Source organism: Strix uralensis, chromosome 11, assembly GCF_047716275.1.
Source record: "Strix uralensis isolate ZFMK-TIS-50842 chromosome 11, bStrUra1, whole genome shotgun sequence".
NCBI lineage: Eukaryota > Metazoa > Chordata > Aves > Strigiformes > Strigidae > Strix > Strix uralensis.
Genome location: NC_133982.1, coordinates 2585858 through 2604858, shown reverse-complemented (window position 1 = coordinate 2604858; position 19001 = coordinate 2585858). Strand labels below are relative to the sequence as shown.

At 54.2% G+C, this 19001-nt stretch overlaps 1 protein-coding gene across 3 annotated transcripts in view; it reads left to right on the top strand.

The window, feature by feature from the left end:
* ZNF609 (zinc finger protein 609) overlaps positions 1–19001 on the top strand; it is a 73930-nt gene that overhangs the window by 13771 nt on the left and 41158 nt on the right. The window contains exon 2 of one of the 3 annotated variants that reach the window (XM_074880948.1): positions 852–1719. The exons of 1 other annotated variant lie outside the window; for it this stretch is intronic. In XM_074880948.1, the coding sequence (XP_074737049.1) occupies positions 973–1719 (747 nt within the window). In that variant the 5' untranslated portion in view covers positions 852–972. The remainder of the gene's footprint in view (positions 1–851; positions 1720–19001) is intronic. One more of the 3 variants, XM_074880949.1, reaches the window with a different exon arrangement.

The following is a 19001-nucleotide window of genomic DNA, read 5'->3' as shown; positions in this document are numbered from 1 at the left end:
TTGTTTGTTTTCCTCCCCCTGTCGCTGCCTCTGGGGACATGGCAGCGTACAATGCATCTGAGAACAGGGAGAGCCAGGGGCTGAGAAGTTGGGAGGAGAAATTTTGGGCTAGCTGGGGTTGGCCACAGCGTGGCCAGGGAGGGCTGATCCCCCCTCTTCTCAGTTAAGACCGGGTTCCTGTGCCGCTGTGTCTCTGTTTGCCATCATTCGAAGCCTGCTGTGCAGCTCATCATGCTGGAGGTGATGGTGGTTTAACGTCCTAAAGCCGGGTGCCGTGTTGCGCTGCCTGGAGGTGCGGGATGGAAACCCTGCGCTTCCTGCTGCGATTTGGCCTTCGGCAACCGCTCTGACGTGTCCCAAGTGTCACAGGCGCTCTGAAGCTTGGGATTTATTTCCCGCTGAGGCACTTGACTTCCCCGGGGAGTGGCTCTCGTCCCTTGCAGCGAGGCTGGTGTGGAGAGGAGCCCTCCCCCCGGGTGGCATCAGCAGGAGAGGAATCAATCCTCCCTCCCAGGGGCAGCGCTCGATAATTCAGAGGGAAATGGCGAGCAGGGAAACGTGTGAGTAATGTCTTGTTGGAGCCGAGAGCCGTGACCTGCCAGGGCTGGTATTGATCGAGGGACTGGTGCCAGATGGCTGCTGCTGCAGGGACAGCTGAGGGGCAGCCCCCAGCCTGGTGGGGGTGGCAGGAGGATGCTGCCTTGCGTCGTGTGACGGGGGATTTGGGAGGTTGGGCGCTTTCACCCTGCCCAGGACCTTTCCTGCCTGCACGTGTGGCTGCCGGTGAAGGCAGATCAGCCTGCTCCGGGGCTCTTCTTGTGTAACCCTGTTGTCTTTGCTCTCCCTTCCAGCAGCGATGCCGTCACCTGGGCAGACCCCGACCACCGCTGGAAGCCCCCCGAGGACGTAGGTGACCCCCAGGGCGTGGAGGCAGGGAAGAGCCTTGAACCGTGAGGGGCCGTTAACTCTAAGATGTCCTTGAGCAGCGGAGCTTCCGGAGGGAAAGGAATCGATGCAAACCCGGTTGAGACGTATGACAGCGGGGATGAGTGGGACATTGGTGTAGGGAATCTCATCATTGACCTGGACGCTGATTTGGAGAAGGATCAGCAGAAATTGGAAATGTCGGGCTCCAAAGAGGTGGGGCTCCCGGCACCCAACGCAGTGGCAACCCTACCGGATAACATCAAGTTTGTGAGCCCGGTGCCGGGCCCGCAGGGCAAGGAGGGTAAATCCAAGTCGAAAAGGAGCAAGAGTGTGAAGGACAGTGGCAAGCCAACCCCGGGGACCTCCTTGTTCACTCCCAGCGAGGGAGCTGGTGGCAAGAAGGAGGCTCAAGGACGCTCTGGGGACGGTGCGAACTCGGGTGGCTTGGTGCCCGCCGTCACCCCCAAGGGCTCAGAGAAATCGGCCAAGGCATCTCGCAGCGTGGCCGGCTCCAAGAAGGAGAAGGAGGGTGGCTCATCCAAGAGCAAGAAGGAAAGGAGTGAGGGTGCAGGGGCTGCGGCGGAGAAGGAGCCCAGCGTGCTGCAGCCCCTGGCCCTGGCAGTGAGGGTGGGACAGTATGATGGGGGCCAGGGGACAGAGCCTGCTGCTGCCGAGCAGCTTGGGAGTATAGCTATTGACACGGGAGCTGCGCTCAATCCCTTGGGAGTTAAGTCGGAGCTGGAGGATGGGGAAAGTGAGTGTCGGCAGCTGAAAAAGGTGAAGTCGGAGAAGGTAAGAACAGTGTCGGGGTGTGGGTGGAGGTGGCTATGACAGTTGCTCCTGTGCCGGGACGTGCCGCTGTGGGTGACGAGGGAGCGGGAGCTTACGGTGGGACTGTGTGTCTTGGACTGTTGGGGGCCAGCACTGACGTATGGCTGGTGCCTCCTGGTTCTGGTGGGAAAGGTGGTTTGGCCGTGTGACGTCCCAGGGTCTGGATGTGGTGATGGGAGGGCACCAGTCAAGCCGTGCCTGGCTTCTGGGAACTGTGCACCCGCAAATTGCCCGCAGTCGCTGTGCGTCAGAGTGCCATCGTACCCTTGGGGATTTGGTTTCTTCAGTGCTCAGCTGTGCCGAGCAGGGCCAAGCCGCTCTGGCTCCTGTTGCTCTGCGGAAGGAGCCTGGGCTGGCGGTGAAGGTTATGTCCCGGTCCTGTGCCTGCTCCAGCTCCCAACAGGACAGGGCAGTGCCTTTTGGCTGCTGTGCTCTGCTTCCTGGTGGCTTCACCTTGTGTGTCAAAGCTCCTTGCAGCTCCCGGAGGAATTTATTTCTCTCTGGTTGCATCATATGCAGAGAAGGAGACCTTAACGTGTTGGTAAATGTGGGATCTGTGTGGGTGCTCAGGCAAGCACAAGGTGCAGGGTTGACAGGAGTTACCGCCTCGTTTCTTGGTCTGCTGTTGGTACGTGGGCTTTGTCCCACTTGTGGTGACGATCAGCCTCGGGCCGATGAGTTGCTGTGGGTGATTTTTTTTACGTGTGGCTCCTCCGCTAACATGCAGCAGTGATGCTGAGCCAGAGAAGCTGCTCTTTGAGGTCCCTGGGGGTCACAAAAAGCCTGCCAACAAATGGCTGTCTGTCCATCCAAGTGACGTTTGGCTCTGGGTGGCTGCGCAGTCGTTTCTGGATACGGCCGCTGGAGCGGCAGCTCGGTTAGCTTGTTCCTTGGTAATCGCAGCAGCTGATGTGATTTCTGTGGGCGGATGGGGGAAGACTTGGAGTGCGTGGAGTTCTTCGTGCTTGGAGCAGAAGCTCCTCCGCACTCGTGCATGCGTTGTGTCGCTGGTCCGTGCCTGTGAAGCCGCACGTTTGCTGTGCATAGGGTGAGCATCGTGAGCGGGTGTGTTTGGGGTGGCTCAGCCCGATTGTTGTCAACACGTGCTGGGGTGCTGGGAGGGCGGCTGGGTGGGTGTCGGGGTGTGTGTCGCTGTGTTTGCGGCCAGTGGCTCCCCAGGAAGGTTGTCACTTTGGTGTGGGGATCACGGTGCTGGGCATTGGGAAGGGATGTTGGGGGAGTTGCTGAGACCGGTGAGATGTTGGAGATTTTTTTTTTTTTCCCATACACAAAAAGATAGAGCATATAAGAAGGGTGGTGGGGATGGTCAGCCATGGGATGACTGTGAGAAGAGCTGCTAAGTAGGTCGGTGCTTCCCTCGTTCCAGAGGAAGACTCCTGGGGCAGGCAACTGAAGCCTGTAAAATTACAAAGTGATGTGGAGACAACGTGTTGTTTCCTTGTCCTTTCTGGCAGCAGAGTGAATGAATCCAGAAGAGGAGCAGATGCTCTTTTCAATGATGGACTTGAATGCTGCTGCAAAAAGCTGTGGATGCTGAAAGTTCACCAGTGCTCTGGGGCACCTGGGTGGGTTTGTGGAGGAGGAGCCCATCAGTGGGGTGTACAGGGCAACGTATTTTGGCTTGGGAAAAGCCCGAGGATGGTTGGAGCTTGGGAATTGGTTTGGGAAATATCTCAACATGCTTGGCTGTTATGTTCCTTCATAGCCATCTGCTGCTGGCCGCTGTCAAAGCCAGCGTGGGAGCTGGCGGGATCTTTGGTCATACCCTGCATGGCTTTCCCTGTATTTTTACTATTAAAGATTTAGTTCTTTCACTGATGCGGCTGAAGAAACCCACTGCAGGTAGAAATGCCAAAGCGAGGTGAGGATTATGAAGACAGGGGCCCAAACATCATGGACCTTGGCAGGCTGGAGGAGTGGGTCCATGTGAACCTCATGAAGATCAATGTGCAAGGCCCTGCACCTGGGTCAGGGCAATCCCTGCTATCAGTACAGAGGGGGAATGGATTGAGAGCAGCCCTGCAGAGAAGGACCTGGGTGACAAATTGAACAAATTAGCTGGCACTGCACTCACAGCCTAGAAAGCCGATCGCATCCTGGGCTGCATAAAAAGAAGTGTGGCCAGCAGGTTGAGGGAGGTGATGCTCTCCCTCTGCTCTGCTCTGGTGAGGCCCCCCTGGAGCACTGTGTCCAGCTCTGGGGTCCCCAGCATGAGAAGGACACAGACCTGCTTGAGTGGGTCTGGTGGAAGGCCATGAAATAGTCCGAGGGCTGGAACACCTCTGCTCTGGAGAGGCTGAGGGAGGTGCAGTTGTGCAGCCTGGAGAGGAGACGGCTCCAGGAAGACCCTGTGTCAGCCTTTCAATATATAAAGGGGGCTTACAAGATAAATGGAGACAGACTTTTTACCAGGGCCTGTGGTGACAGGACAGGGACAATGGCTTTAAACTGGAAGAGGGTAGGTTTAGACTGACCATATTAAGAAATGTTTTACGATGAGGGTGGTGAGACATTGGAACAGGTGGTTCAGAGATGTTGTGGATGCCCCATGATAGGAAGTGTTCAAGGCCAGGTTGGACGGGGCTTTCAGCAACCTGATCTAGTGGGAGATGTCCCTGCCCATGGCAGAGGAGTTGGATTAGATGGTCTCTAAGGTCCTCTCCAACCCAAACCATTCTGTCATCTCTGTACAGATACCCCATGAGGACGGTTCTGCCATTTTATTTGTGCAGATTCAGATACAAGCCACATTGATGAAGGCTCGGCCTGGAGGGTTAAGCCCTGTTTTGAGAAGTGATTTAAGGTCTGGATCTGCAGGAAAACATGTTGCGTTTGCGGTCGGGAGGAAATATCGGCTGCGTTTCGTCAGCCTCCTGGGGGCAGCTAGATGGCTTCCTTTGGGTCGAGAAAGCCGTGGGCAAGGAGAAGAAAGGGGTCTGCATGGTGAGGGGTGGGAAAGAAATTTTATTTCTGGAGGAAGAGCCTGAGGATGGGCTGATGGCTGGGGCAGAGTGGAGGCTGGAGGGGATGAGATGGAGGTGGGCATGGCTTTGAGCTCTTCCTGTCTCCTGAAAGCTGCAGAGATGCCCCAGAAATGGCATGTGGAGTCTGAAGGGCAAGCAAAGAGCAGGGGTAGTGGTGGCTGTGGGAGGGCGGCTCCTCTGGGTAGTGCATCGGTGGGACGAAGGCGACGGGGTCCTGCAGGCCTGGGGACAAACCCTGCCTGGGAAGGGAGAAACTTGCTCAGACTGAAACAGGAACGACCACAACGTGACTCAACCCAGACTTTGGTCTCCAGCAGCTTGTCCTTTGCTTAACCCTGTGCTGCTCCCGCTTCTGTTTCGGGCAGGGAGGCTGGTCTCCGTCTGGGGATGAAGAAATAGAGACCGTCTCTCCCTCCCACCAGCCCTGCTGGCTGCAGCCTGGGGTAGATGACCTCCCTGTACATACGTGCACGTTGAGCAGTCAGCCTCCAGCCAGGAGGTTTTGTTGTATCTCCTTGGCTGGATTAAAGAGCACTTCAGTAGCGAGTATTTTTCCTTGACGAGGCGCTTCAGTGCCACAGTCACCTTGCCGTTTGCCCCTCCTTCTGCTTTTGTGCTCTTTAAATATCTCACTGTAGGGGCTTGCAGCCCTCCACTCCTTGCTGGATGTAGGAAAGAGCTTTGCTTTGGGTTTTTTCAGACACCCTTTCACATCAGCCGGTGCTCGAGCTGGCGCAGTGTCCACAGGCAAGATCACCCTTGTTCCCATGTCTGACATCGCAGCGACGGAGCCTGTGCGCGTGGCCCGTGGGCTCGATGGGGACGTGTTTTGCTGGTGTGACCCCATGGCTCCTCTGGTTGCTGCTTCCCGGGGTGAAGCCTTGGGAACCAAATATCCCAAATGCCCTTTTTCTAGGTGCATATCTTGGCTGTATCCAGCCTTCTGTTGCAGCATGCCCTGGCTTGTTATGGACCCTCCTCGAACCTGATGCCACTGGTGTGTTGGGACACGAGTCATCAATTCACCAGGGATGGGGCTGATCATGATGAAACCTGTTGGCGATAACGGTGCTGAGACCTTTCAGGGTCTCTGGGGTGGACTGAGCACCCAGCACAGGTTTGCCTTGGGCTGTGGTTCGGTGCCTGGGCAGCTCCTTGCACCAGCCTGTGCTGCTGGAGCCCCAAAAGATATTTGGGGGGACAGGAGTGAGAGCTTGCAGCAGGGAGAGAAATGAGCCTGTGCCCAGAGCATGTGGACCAGCAATGAGGTCTGTCCCTGACTCGGTAGCCAGCAAGCCACGGGTCAGTGGGGATGGCCAGAGCTGAGCTGGGGTTTGGTGGGGGGGAGGCACCGACGTTGGGGAGGGAGCGGCTGCTCTCAGCGAGCAGCCAGCCATGCTCAGCAAAATGGCCGTGCACGGAGGAGAAGCGCCGGCCAGGCTTGGGAAGCCCGTTTTCGCTGTCTGCCCCACTGGCTGCTTTCGTGTGGCCGAGCTGGCCCCGGGGTCCGTTCGCCGGGGCGGCGGGCGCTTCCTTGCCATCTTCCACCCCGGCTCGCTGCCCGTGCCATCGCCCCTGCACCCCACTCCTCGGCGTGCTGGGGCGGGCTGGCCCGGCCGGGGGATGTTAAGCATTAAACAAAAGAGCCTCCCAGCTCTTGGCTGCCACTCCGGCTTTGTTTTGATTGAGAGGTTGTTCAGCAGGAGGAGGGCGGTTTTATTTTTTTTTTTTTTTTTTCCTCCTTTTCTGACGAGCGTCCAGATGCGACGCTGCTGCAAACAAGAGAAAGGCAAACAGAAGCCGCTGGAGACTCGGCTCTCCTGAAAAGCCTCTCTGGGTCACGTGCGCTGCGGTTTCAGGCAGCGAGGAAGGTGGATTTGGTTGTGTCCCTCTGTGGGAGAAGGGGTAGAAGCCACCGGTGCGTTTTTTGCCCTGAGTTTTCCCCCCCAAGCACAGGGTGGTTATGCCCTGCTTGTGCTCCGAGCAGAGATCCCCTGCTATGGGTGACCTGATGGTGAGGGGACATTGTAAGGTGGGGGACATGGCAGCGGATGGGCCCCAAAGCTGGTGTGAAAATATTCTTCGGGTTCTGTGGGAGGACAGTGTGGTGTTGGGGGTGGTGCTTGAGCAGTGGCTGGGAGGTCAGATGGTAGTGGATGGAAGGAGCAGCTGCCAGAAAAGAAATACTCTCCAAAAATACATACCTGGGTCTTCCCTGCTGCTGCTGTCCTGTCCAGCAGTTTGCTGTCATCCGTGCAGACCTTCTTCCCCATAACCCGGAGAGGCAGACCTGCATGGTATCTTTAGCACTGTTCCTGCAGTTGTGACTGTCCCAGCCTGACTGGGATGTAGAACATCCCCCACCCATGAATTCTTTATGTGGAATCAAAGCATGGCTGCCTTTTTTTTTTTTTTAGTAATTTTTAGTGGGAGAGATGAGGTTTGGTGGTGGATGGAGTGGCGAGGGTTGGGGTGAAGGGGCGCTTGGATGACTGCAGGTTGAAGAGGTGAGATCAGAGAGGTGGGCTCTGCTAGGTCCAAGCCCAACAGGAGGTGGCCATAGACTCTCCTAGGGACATTGCTGTATGGTGGCTATTACATTTGCTTCCAGCTTTGCACCTCAGAGAGTGATGCTCTGTGTAGAGCGTGGAGACCACCGTGAGCTTGCCTCCAACCTGCTTGTGGACATGGCTGTGGAGATGTGGCCACTAACCCTGGAGATGTGGCTGCTAATCCTGTGCTACTGATTTACATCATCCTGCTGGTGGGTATAAAGGGCTCCAGCTCTGCTGTGGCCTCTTCTGTGGTGGTATCCCAGCCATCGCCAGCTTCTTGCTGTCCCTTAGTGCTTGTCCTCTTCTCCTTTGCGAGCTAATGGTGGCACCAGTACAGCAGCACAGCTGATTGATGTTGCTGAGCTTCCTTTTGGGACTTGATCTCACCCTCCGCTGGCAGCTCTTTGTGCCTTGTTCCTGTACAAAACAGTTCAAATGTGGTTTGACCACCGAGCTCCCCGAGGAACGGCATGGGAGCGGGGAGCTGCTGCACTGAGGGTGTGAGCCCTGTGTGCCGAGCGCTTTCTGTGCTTGCAGAAAAACTCAACACACCAAAAACCAGCTTTTCCCACCCCAAATGTCAAGACATTTGATGCGAGGCTTTGGCAAAACGCAAGCTGCTCTGCCCTGAGATCCCCATTGAGGTGAGGATGAAGAGGGCTCATCTGCATTCGAGATGGTGGTTTGGGAAGCAGTTGCTTGATGTGGGGCAAAGCCAGGATGGGGGTTGCGGGCTGGTCCCAGCCTTGTGCTTCAAAGATGTGCTGGTGATTTTGACCCAGATATGATGGGTAGTGCCCATCGTGAGTTTCCTTGTCTTGGGGCCAGAGTTCGGGCAGAGAAACTCCCAATGGAGGCATTCAGGTGAAAACTGTTTTTGCTTTACAGCCCCTCCAAACCTCACTCTATCCATCCCTTCAGAGCTGGTGTTAACCTTTTCCTTCGTTTTCTGCAGAGATTTTTAGGGCATGTGGGAAGCCCAGCACTTGGGGTAAGGGACCTGCTCATACTGAAAACCCTTGGCAGAAGCCTTTTTCCTGCCATCCCAGCGCTGTTTCCCACCCCTGGCTCCACAGGGCTCGGCTCTTTTTGGGGAACAGCAGCCAGAGCGACACTGGCAGCTCGAGGAAGTGGCAGGGGGTCGCAGGCAGCTACTGGCTCTTGCCTGCTCCTCTCACCGTGGTTTCTTTTCTCCAGCCATGCTGGAATCGGCCGCCTCCAGAGCTGCTGACAGGCCTGTGTTGGGAGGCCTTGGGAATTACACCACTCGTTTCCTTATCGTCCCCGGACCCGCTGCCCGGAGCCTTCTGCTCTAGGAACAAGGCAAGAAGGGGGCACGCAGCCAACATGTGTCAAGAGCTACAAAGGAGGAAATTGGCCTCGTTCACTTAAAACCATGGGGTTAGTCTTTGAGTTTTGGCTCCTGCTGAGAGGTTATTTATATGTGGGCTTTTTTTTTTTTTTTTTATAACCGCTAGATGTAGCAGGCTGGGAGTTTCAGCTGATCCCACCTCTGAAGGTTTTATAAAGGAAAAATTGCATCTCTCCCTGTTTGCTTTCCTGGCTGGCAGTGTTAGGAAGGACTAGTTAAGGGGCGAGTTAGTTCTGATGCCTGACCCATCAGCATTGCTGTATCCTGTTTAATAGCTTGTCGTGCCGAAACGCAGCCCCGTCTCTGCCAGAGTGGGAAGCAGGACCTGTGGCTCCCCGTCAAGGACATGGTGGTAGGAAATGGAGCCGCGCTGGGAAAGCGGAGAAAACATCTCCCCATTTCCGAAGCGCGAGAGTAGAATGACAATGCGCTAATGAGGAGGCTGGCAGAGGGGGGATGGCTTCTTCTCGACGGGGTCCTTGCACTGCTTCCTTGGCGTGAGCGAGCTGCAAATCCGCTCCCCCGACGCTTTGATTAGAGATTTTGATGAAAAGGCCGGCGGGTGATTGATCCTGCTGACTCATGGACCCGATTTCTTCTCCGATGGAGACAGTAACTACTTGAGATGGGTCAGATTTTGAGGCTAACTGCCTCGGGTAGACTCTCTGGTGTTTGTTGCTTTGCTTCCAGGCTGGCGGTGGCTGCTTATTAGCCTAATGACCCCAGTTACCCAGCACCATTTATCTGCCTGAGTGAGATTTCTTTAAAGGAAAATTCGCGCGTCTCGAGTGCCGTGCGACCCCGAAGGCTTCAAAACCCGGCGAGCTGCTCCCACGGCCCTGCCGGGGAGCTGATGCAGGGGGAGTGTGCCAGGAATAACCTGCTAATGAGCAAAGCTGCTCCTCCAGCCAGCAGCCAGGGAGGCTGCTGGAAAGGGCTGTGGAGCAAAGCGCTGGCTGCTTTTCCCTTCCTCTGTTTTTAAAGGCTGGCTTGTTGGGGATTTGACGCCTTTTCCCTGTTTTCTGCAGGCATGGTGTCTTCTGTGCCACTGCTTTCCCAGTGTGTGCTGTGCAGGCACGGTGCTGTGTTGCTCTTTGGGGTGTAGCTGTGAATTCTGTCTTCCCTGTGAGTCCTTGTGTATAGGCAACCTCAGAGATGGGCTGGGCAAGAGGGCACCCAGATATTAAGAGCTGATGGCAGGCGCCATCCCTGTGCAGGATAAAAGGCAGCTGGTGATGGCAGTGGACTTTTTTGGGTGACTTCTTGTGACGTTCCTACCTCATGGTGATCAGTGCCTGGAACTTGAGACCTCACTGGGCCACAGGAGGAAAGCCACCCCAGGTCTCGTAGATGTTGAGCCAGCAGCTGGAGTTGGAGAGCTGGAGAGAGCAGCCAAGGGCTGGAAAGAAATCGCCAGGCTCCGAAATGATTTAAAGCTACCAGGAGCCTGAAGATATGTTGTATTTGGTGACAACATCTGCTCGAGATATTCCTGTCCCTGTTACTCATTCCTGCCCACGGACCAGATCAGGGAACTGATCTGATGTAAATAAACGCGCTCAGGGTTTTCTAGGGTGAGCTCAGGTTGCGGGCTGGCATGGGCGGGCGAGTGGGCACGCCGTGCTGGTGGGGTGGACAGGATCGCGGGCAGCGGTGGTGCTGCCTGGGGCTGGGGATGAGGACTTTGCCGGGGTGATGCTGTGGTGTAAGAGGTCAGGGGCTCTGCTGGCCGCCAGCCTCTTGCAGGGCTCGCGGTAACTTTGGCCATCAGCGTTCAACCCAGGGCACACGTGGTGCCCGTGCTGTCCATCTCTCCTCCTCCCGTGTCCCCAGCCTTGTCCCCGGCTGGCTGAACAGTGCCGGCTCCATCCCAGCACGCCGTGGATGGGGTAAATCCCTTTGCAGGAGGATGTTAACCACAAAGCTTTTATACGGAGTGATAATGGCCCTTGCTTATATCTGCTGATGTTTCCCCTGTGCTTGACACTGAAATTGGTTTAAAACTCGGTAAGTGTCTAGATTTATTTTAAAATATTGCCTGGCCCTTGTTCACTTGGGGTCTTGTGAAGCGTGTCGTGATGAATAATGCAGAGGGCACGCCTGCTTTGCAGGCTTAAGGTTTAATTCTGGTTGCAGTATGGAGGTCGCCACATTTTACGTCCCATCAAGGGGATGGGATGTGATACAACTCAAAAGTGCTTTTCATCCAGTCAGGGCTCTTGGCTGCCCTTTCTTGATGCGAACACTGGAGTCTCCGTGCCTCAGTTTCCTGTGTCCTCCGCGTGGATTGGATGCTCCCCTGTTAGGCATGAGCATGGACTCTGTCGGGGAGAGCACCTGAGAGCTCCGGGTAGAGAAGGCACCATTACAGCTACAAATCCTGTGCTTGTGGTGGTGTGGGTTTTGGTTTTTTTTTTTTCCCCCCAAGCCAGAAAGTAATTTAATTCCAGGAAGCTCGCTCCCCCAATTAGCTATGTAAATGCAATGTTGTGATTTTTTTCCCCAGGTGCTATGCAAACGAATGCTGTTCCCAGACTCCCCCTGCCTGCCCCCCCAATCCCTCCCTGCAGTCATTGGGATGCAGGTACGCTGCCTCCTGCGCTGGGAACGGCCCTGCTCATCTGTTTAACAGATGGATGTGGCTTCTTCTGGAGTGAACTGCATGCCATAGGGCTGGTGGCCACCACCCCTGGGCTCAGCCCTTGAAAGAGGACCCCAGAGCTGGGGCTTGGTCCTGGGTTCAAGCCTGTTGCTGGCCAGGCTGGAGGAGGGAGAGCGGCATCTGCCTGGCAGCTTGTCAGTGGATGGTGGCGAGTGGAGGAATGAGGTGTGTTGTCTGAAAGGAGCTTGTTCCCTGGAGAGGGCATCCCAGAAATAATCGGTACTGCTAAAGGTGGCGTCGGTGCCAGGATGCCGCATCACCAGTGTGGTGTGGCGAAGGGGCTGCAACGTCCTCGTGGTCCTACGCTGAGCACGGTGCATGGCAAGAGCCGTGGCTAATGTGACTATACCAGCTCTAGCAAGTATTTCCAGCTGGTGCTGCCCTGCCAGCTTAGGATCCCGACCCACCCTCCCCGGCAGGACACACAGCCCCAGGTCTCCGCTCCCGTGTCCCTTTGACCTGCCACAGCATAGGTGAGAGAGGCCCTTTGTAAGGAGAAGGGAGCAAAGCCATGGGAGAGAAGGGGGGAGACATCAGTGCTAGAGCTGAGCTCCAGCAGTCGAGTGGGGAGGGGAGGCTTGGAAGAACAGGAAAGAGCCGGGGCTGGGCCACGTGTGCTTGGGGGCCGGGGGAGATTGCTTTCGAAGGCTGAAAAGGATCCTGTAAGGGGAGGATGGCTGGGCGCCAGTCAGCTCTTTGAGGTGGTAACTAAGTCATCAAGAAGAGCTGGCGTGTGCTGGCAAAGCCTCTCCCGTCCGGGCGTTGGGGAGACGAACAGATCTATAGGATGCCTTGTAAGTAGAGCGACGTTTTAGGGTTTCAAGTGCTGTTTGCTGTTCTGTGGCTTGGAGGGGAGGAAGGCAACTGTGTATATATATCACAGAGCCGAGCAGTTTGTTAACAGGAAGGTTTCTTTTTTTGCTTAGCATTAACATTTCAAGGTACAGGAACTCTTTAGGTATTTAGTGTTTTATGGTCTTCCAGGCTGGCTATTAATACTCTGCTTTGTGTACAGGGTGAAGGGAGCTGGAGAGGCTGAGCTTTGAATGTCCCTTTGAAGGAAACCAGCTTTTTGGTAGAAACCCTATGGCCACGAGCAGAGCATTTCTTAGCTGCCCTGACCTGGGGGAAGAGTTAAAGCCCCTTGCTAGTGGGGAGAGCGGGTGGTTCAGCTCTCAGGCCGTGCTATGCAGGGACTGGATCTTGCATCGAAAAAGCAAAGGCTGCACATGAAACCCCCCTTCAGTGTGAGGGTGGCTGAATGTGCCATGGCTTTGCTGAATCGCTGCCTGGTTGGTTTGTGGAGGAGCCACGACCCAGGAAAAGGCCCTGCTTTTGAGGGGCTCACAGCCTGTGCTCCTCTCTGCTCCATCTTACAGACTAAGAAAACAGGAGCTGTCAGTGTTCTCCGTGATAGATAACTCAATGGTAGCTAATGGTAGCTTGGACCAGCTTGTGTCCTGTCCACATGGTCTCTGTAAGTAGGTTCCGTGTTTACCTGTTCCCCCAAGGGCGTGAGGAGGTGCATGGTGTTAAAAAAAAATGGAAATTTGGGGATTTCCAGGCTGTGTACTCAACAGTAGTGCCTTGGCTCCTGGCAGGAGCACCTCCCTCTGTGGGGCCCTTCAAAGGTGGAAGACATGGTGGAGAGGGCAGTGCCAGATCCAGTTCTGGTTTTTTTTGTGTGAACGGAGGCTGTTTTGGGGTTCCCATTGCACTGCTTCCATATCCAATGCTCCCAGTGTGCTTGAGCCCTTAGGGTCAAATGAATCTGCCTTGCTGCAGAAGGGGCTCTCCTTGGCCACTCTTGGCTGGGAGAAAAGGACGGGTGAGATGCACCACATCTTCGCGGTGTCCCGATGGTCTCCAGCCTTCGGCCACAGGAACAAGAGCGACCAGACTTGCAGGTGCCTGTTGTTTCTGGGCAAGAAACCAATGGCTTCATCCTCCAGGCCACCAAAGCAGCCAGACTTTCTGGGCAAGGCAGGGACCTGATTTGGTACAGATCCCAAGCTGGTACCACAAGGAGCCCGTGATGAGAGGTTGTCTCCTCTTCGAAGCCACTGTAATGAAAGGTACCATGTTGAGTTGGGGCGGGGACTGGGGTTTTGGTAAATTGAACATTTCTGGGCATAGAGACCTGTGTTATGGTGCTGTGCTTTGCTCCTTACCCACTGCTCTGCTGTTGTGCATTGCCCAAAAGCCTTTGGGAACCATCCTCCCTGGTCAACCCATTTCAAACGTGGCACTAAAGCAGCGCCTGGCGAGAGGTGTCTTGGCAGCCCACATCAACTGAGCGATTCCAGCCTCCTGCCAATGAGTAAGGCCATTAAAACCCAGTCTCCTCTGGGAGCTGATGTTCTGATATGAGAGATGGGAAGAGAATCGCTTTCAATTTCCCATTGAGGTGTGGGAGACTCGGTTGGCCTGACTGTGTCAGTGGCTATTAGCTCCAGCACTCTGTGCCGCTCTCGGGTCCGCTTTACTTCTCAGTTCGAGGAAATTGAATAAAGAGAAAACCACTTAGGAGGATTTTAATCAGAACTTGGCAGAAGAACTTAAGGAAACCCAAGAAATCTTCTGACAGCCATGCTTCACACTGAGATTGCTGATGAATGGAAAGGGCAGAGATGGGGCTGATGCTCAAGTGGGTTGGGTTTCTTCTGGCTCATTTAATGGGATCACATTAGTGTTCCTGCCCCACCGGGCTGGGTGAGAGGAGGGAGAAAATAAGCTGCCTTCAATGTGCTGGAGACTTGCTGTCAGCTGGAAATGAGGCAGAGTCCTCTGGGAGCAGTTGATGAAAGTTGTCCCAGACCTGCTGGAGATGGCCAGCGTGGCTCAGGAGGAGAAGGTTGCTTAATTTATATAATAGTGCCCTTGCAAATTGGGGCAGTAGTGTGATACAGTTGGATTTTGTCAAGAAGTTGACCTTGACAGGCTCGAGGAGTGGGCCCATGTGAACCTCATGAAGTTCAACAAGGCCAGGTGTGAGGCCCTGCACCTTGATTGGGGCAATCTCCACTATCGCTACAGACTGGGGGGTGAATGGATTGGGAGCAGCCCTGCAGAGAAAGACCTGGGGATACTGGTGGGTGACAAATGCGATGTGACGCGGCAGTGTGCACTCGCAGCCCAGAAAGCCGGTCATATCCTGGGCCGCATCCAAAGATGCGTATCTGGCAGGTGGAGGGAGGTGATTCTCCCCCTCAATTCCGCTTCCATGAGACCTCCCATGGAGTACTGTGTTCAGCTCTGAGGTCCCCAGTGCAAGAAGGTTACGGACCTGTTAGAGCAGGTCCAGAGAAGGGCTGTGAAAATGGTCCGAGGGCTAGAACACCTCCTGTAGAGAAAGGCTGAGAGAGTTGGGGTTGTTCAGTTGGAGAGGCTCTGGGGAGACCTTACTGGAGCTTTTCAGTATATAAAGGGAGTTTATGAGAAATATGGAGAGAGACTTTTTACCAAGATCTGTGGTAACAGGACAAGGAGCAACAGTTTTAAACTGAAAGAGGGTAGATTTAGATTGAAAATAAGGAAGAAATGTTTTTATGATGAGGGTGGTGAGGCACTGGCACAGGTTGCCCAGAGAAGCTGTGGCTGCCCCCTCCCTGGAAGGGTTCAAGGCCAGGTTGGACGGGGCTTTGGGCAACCTGGGCTAGTGGAAGGTGTCCCTGCCCATGGCAGGGGGGTTGGAACTGGATGATCTTTAGGGCCCCATCCAACCCAAACCATTCTATGATGCTGTGGTGCTAAGTTGTTGATGGTAATGGTAAATGCTGTTGGGAGTGAGAAATGCTGCTGTGACGTTCAAAGCCCTCATGGGTGATGTCCAGGTTCAAACTGAGGCATGTGTGAGGGGTGTCTCCTTGCTTGGACAAACTTGTTGCTGTGATGGGAGATTAATCTCAGCTCTCTAGACCCTTGCTTAAGCTGGTGGTGAGTTTCCCATAACATCTCAGCTCAAGTTTCTCATTTTGGGTTTTGGCTCAGTTGTAACTCCTTCTGTGAACTGTTATTTTGGAAAATTTGATTAAAAATCCATTGAGTGGTACAAGTAGCTTGACCATTTAGGGGAAGGAGAGCTGCAGGAGCGGTTCTTGTGTCATGTGCTGCAGATGGGTAATCCAAACTAGTGTTTACTTTCTGATTCCAGGCGAGGTGAGCATGTAGTTTTGGTTTATGAGTGCGGGCCTGGTGCTGCTGAGCATAAACCCCCCAGAGTTGTGTTTATTTGTGAAGGGCTCTTCAAAACTGTGTTGTACCATTGCTTTTTGTTTTACTGATATTCCAACATCTGGACTGTTTTCCTAAACGTGCTTTCATCCAAGAAAGAGGTTAAGGGAGTGAGAACTGTTCTGATAAAGCTGCCAAAAATAATCTTTGAGACTAAGCATTGCTCTCGAGACTTTCTCCTATAAAACAATTTGTGGGTGAGCACAATGAACAACCCTAGGAAACCCCCAAATGCTCCAGCTGGTTGTTCCTGCTGGGGGTTATAGGACTACAAATTTTCTGCAAGAGTGTTTGAGTTTGTCATGTGCTGTGTGAGATGATCCAGTTGTGGTGAGGGACATTTCAGGCAATTGTGGTTGAGGTGACCGTATTCTTGAGAGGGGGGATCTGCATGCGTGTGGTTGGGTTGATGGGAGCAGCCTGGCACCTGCTGATGCACGCATCCATCTTCCTCGTCCCCCCCATGAATTGGTTTTGCTCCTTCAGGCTGACATCTGATTTGCAACAAGCTGGTGTAACAAGCCCCATAGCTGGCATAGCTTTAGGTGTTGAGGATGCAATGGTGACAACGTGATATGGATGATCTTTAAGGTATTGTGTGAAGAGCCATCTGAAAAGTAGGTTGGTGCAGCACTGGAGTTGAGTGTTTGGCTCTCAGCACCTGGGAAGTGCAGAGCTAAGCTGAGTGCAGCAGCCTTAACTCTGCCCCCTTCGTCATGCTCCTTCTGGCAGTGTTTTCGCTAAAAATCACACGTCCGTATGCTCTGACTTTGTTTGACAACTTGCGCAGTAAAAAGGAGCTACACTTCTTCCTTGATGAGACCTGTAGGTATACGCGGCATGTGTTCTCCAAAGTTGCGTGGCCATGAAGCAAAATATGTTTTTGATGCCATCTGCTTCGTAGGGGACAGAGTTAGATGTACTGGAGGAAGCTTAATGTGCTCCCCTGGCTTGCACGGGACCCAGTCCTGGCTTTGTGCTGTACCGTGCCTCTCCCAAAGGACCCAGGATGGTTGTATTGGGTCAGCTTGGTTAATTCACAATTAACTGAATACAGACAACTCTTAAGGCCCTATTAAGAAAAGCATGCTTGTAGGAGGACTTTCTTCTGAACCTCTTGTCTGGTGGCTGGCATATCCTCTAAAGCCTTAGGGTTCATGTTTTGTAGGTGGGACTTTCCTGGTGAGAGCATGGTGGCTGTCATGTCCGGTTGAGTAATATGCAAAACCAGGCCTTAAGCATGCCACTGCTTGAGTTCCTTTAAAACACCAGCGGCTTTGGAGGGAGCAGGAGTGAAAGGTGAGTGCAACCAGGGGATGACACCACTGCCAGTGAACAGAGGATTAAAGTCACGACTAATAGCCTGGACTCCATAAACAGTTTTGATACTAACTTGGAGGAGGTCATATCGGTGGGACAGCGTGTTCCTTCTCAGGGGCTTCTTTTGGCTCTAGAAGCCTGAACTCTGGAAAGCACCATCAGGCTTGGTGGCTCTGCCCGTAGAGCTCCTCGAAGTCCCAGGATGGCTGAACGCATCCGTGCTGGCCAGGAGCCACACTGGCTCCTGCCCGGGGTTATGGGGAGTGGGGCAGGATGGGGAGCCTGGCTCTGGAGGCTCACTGGAGGCTTCCAGCTGGCTTGTAACCCAGTGGGGCTGAGAGCAGCCGCTCTTCCATCTGGGCCAAGAATTTGTAGGGGCTTAATTGACCTGTCCTGGCGCCGGCCTGTAACACTGTTCCAGTGTCAGATTTATTGCTATTGGCAGGCGGTCACCCGGGTGCCCGGTGCAGCTTCTGCAGCTGGTGTGTTCCCAGTGGGGCGAACGCTGCTTGCTTTTTCTAAATTAAAATCTCAGCTTAGGGTTGCTCGTTAGCCTTTTTTAAAATATTATATGAATGTCCAATACTGCAGTTCTTCATCTTGTTTCTTACCGAGAGGTGATCATGCTGTGTGTATTTTTGAGTGAAGCGTTTGGTGAAGATTTTGGTCCCTCTCTGTGTGTGGGAGAGGAGTCTTTTATCTGTGTATGTTTTTCATGAGCGCATTAGCAGTATCTGGTCGGGGCTTCACGTGCCTTTCTGGGCCGTTTGCAGCCTGATGGTATTTTTCTGGGAAGAAGCTGGCTGCTGGAGCAGAGCTGCCTGGGCTTTACCTTGCAGAGGAGCTGCTTTTTTGTGGGGGGATAGGGGGACTGCCTTGGGCTTGCAGCTTGATCTAAAGGATCATCCTTGAACCGCAGCGGAATGTGGGATGCTGGCACGTGGATGTGAGTGTGCTACCTGGGGGAGTTAAGCTTGGCTCTGGAAGGTGACCGTTCCAGAACAGCGGTCTCTTACTCTGCAGGTCTTTGCCCCGGTGTCTAAGCCTGGCTTCTTGTCGCTGACTGCTTCAGCGCCTCTGCCGTTCCTTCCTGTTACCCTTCTGGGGGAAACAAGGGAAGTGGAGGAGCCAGGTTTGGTTCCCCTTTGGTCTCAGCAGTATGTGACTTGCAAAGCCGTTTGGACGGAAGGTGCTTTGAGAGCCTCCCATGCTTGCGACGGCACTCAGCATGCAGATTTTTTGTGGAGGCGTTGGATTGGGAGTCACTGGTGAAGGAGGCAGGCCAGCTATGTAGAACACTCCCTAGAGCAGGGCGATCTGCTCGAGCAGGGGGTTGGACCAGATGACCCCCAGAGGTCCCTCCCAACCTCAACCTGATTCACCTGCCCCGGTAGTTCCTTACTGGCAGGGTCTCCCACCAAGGCCAACTCGCATGTGAAAGCAGCAGTGTCAGGATGTGGGCGCACGCCAAAGCCTGCCGCCATCTCAAGATGTTCCTCTCTCCTAAGCTGGCTGTGAAGAGTAGCAACCAGTGCCCTGGACAAGCAAAGCTTCATTTTATGACATTTGGTAAACCGCAGCTGTGCTGACCAGCTAAATAGTCCCAAAAAGAAAGTTTGTATTTTCTTGCGCCTTTTTCCTTTAAGAGTCAGGTTGTTCGGGATGACTGGCTGAGCTGTGAGGTCCTGCCGTGCTCCCCGCTGCCCAGGGGCAGACCACGGCCATGGTCTTCCTCTTGATGGCTCCTGCCTGGAGAAGGGAGCGGGGTGCATGGGAACAAGAGGCAATGCTGGCATATTGTTCTGCTTTGGATTCTCCAGTTTTGCCTGTTGTCCTGAACTGCTTTCAGCCCAGACAGGTTACAGGAGACAACAGATATTTGGTTATGATCTCTTAGAAGATGGGAGATCTCAGAGGAGAGCTTCCCCACACACAGTTCGTGTTCAGCCTAAGCTTGGGCGCAGGAACTTTCCTGCCTACTTGCGTGGTCATTGGAGCTTTGCTGCTACACCAGGAGGTGTCCTGCCTGCTCCTGGCCACCTCTTCCCACACTGATGCTCAAGGGTTTGTGCAACCATGTGGGGAACTGGGAAATG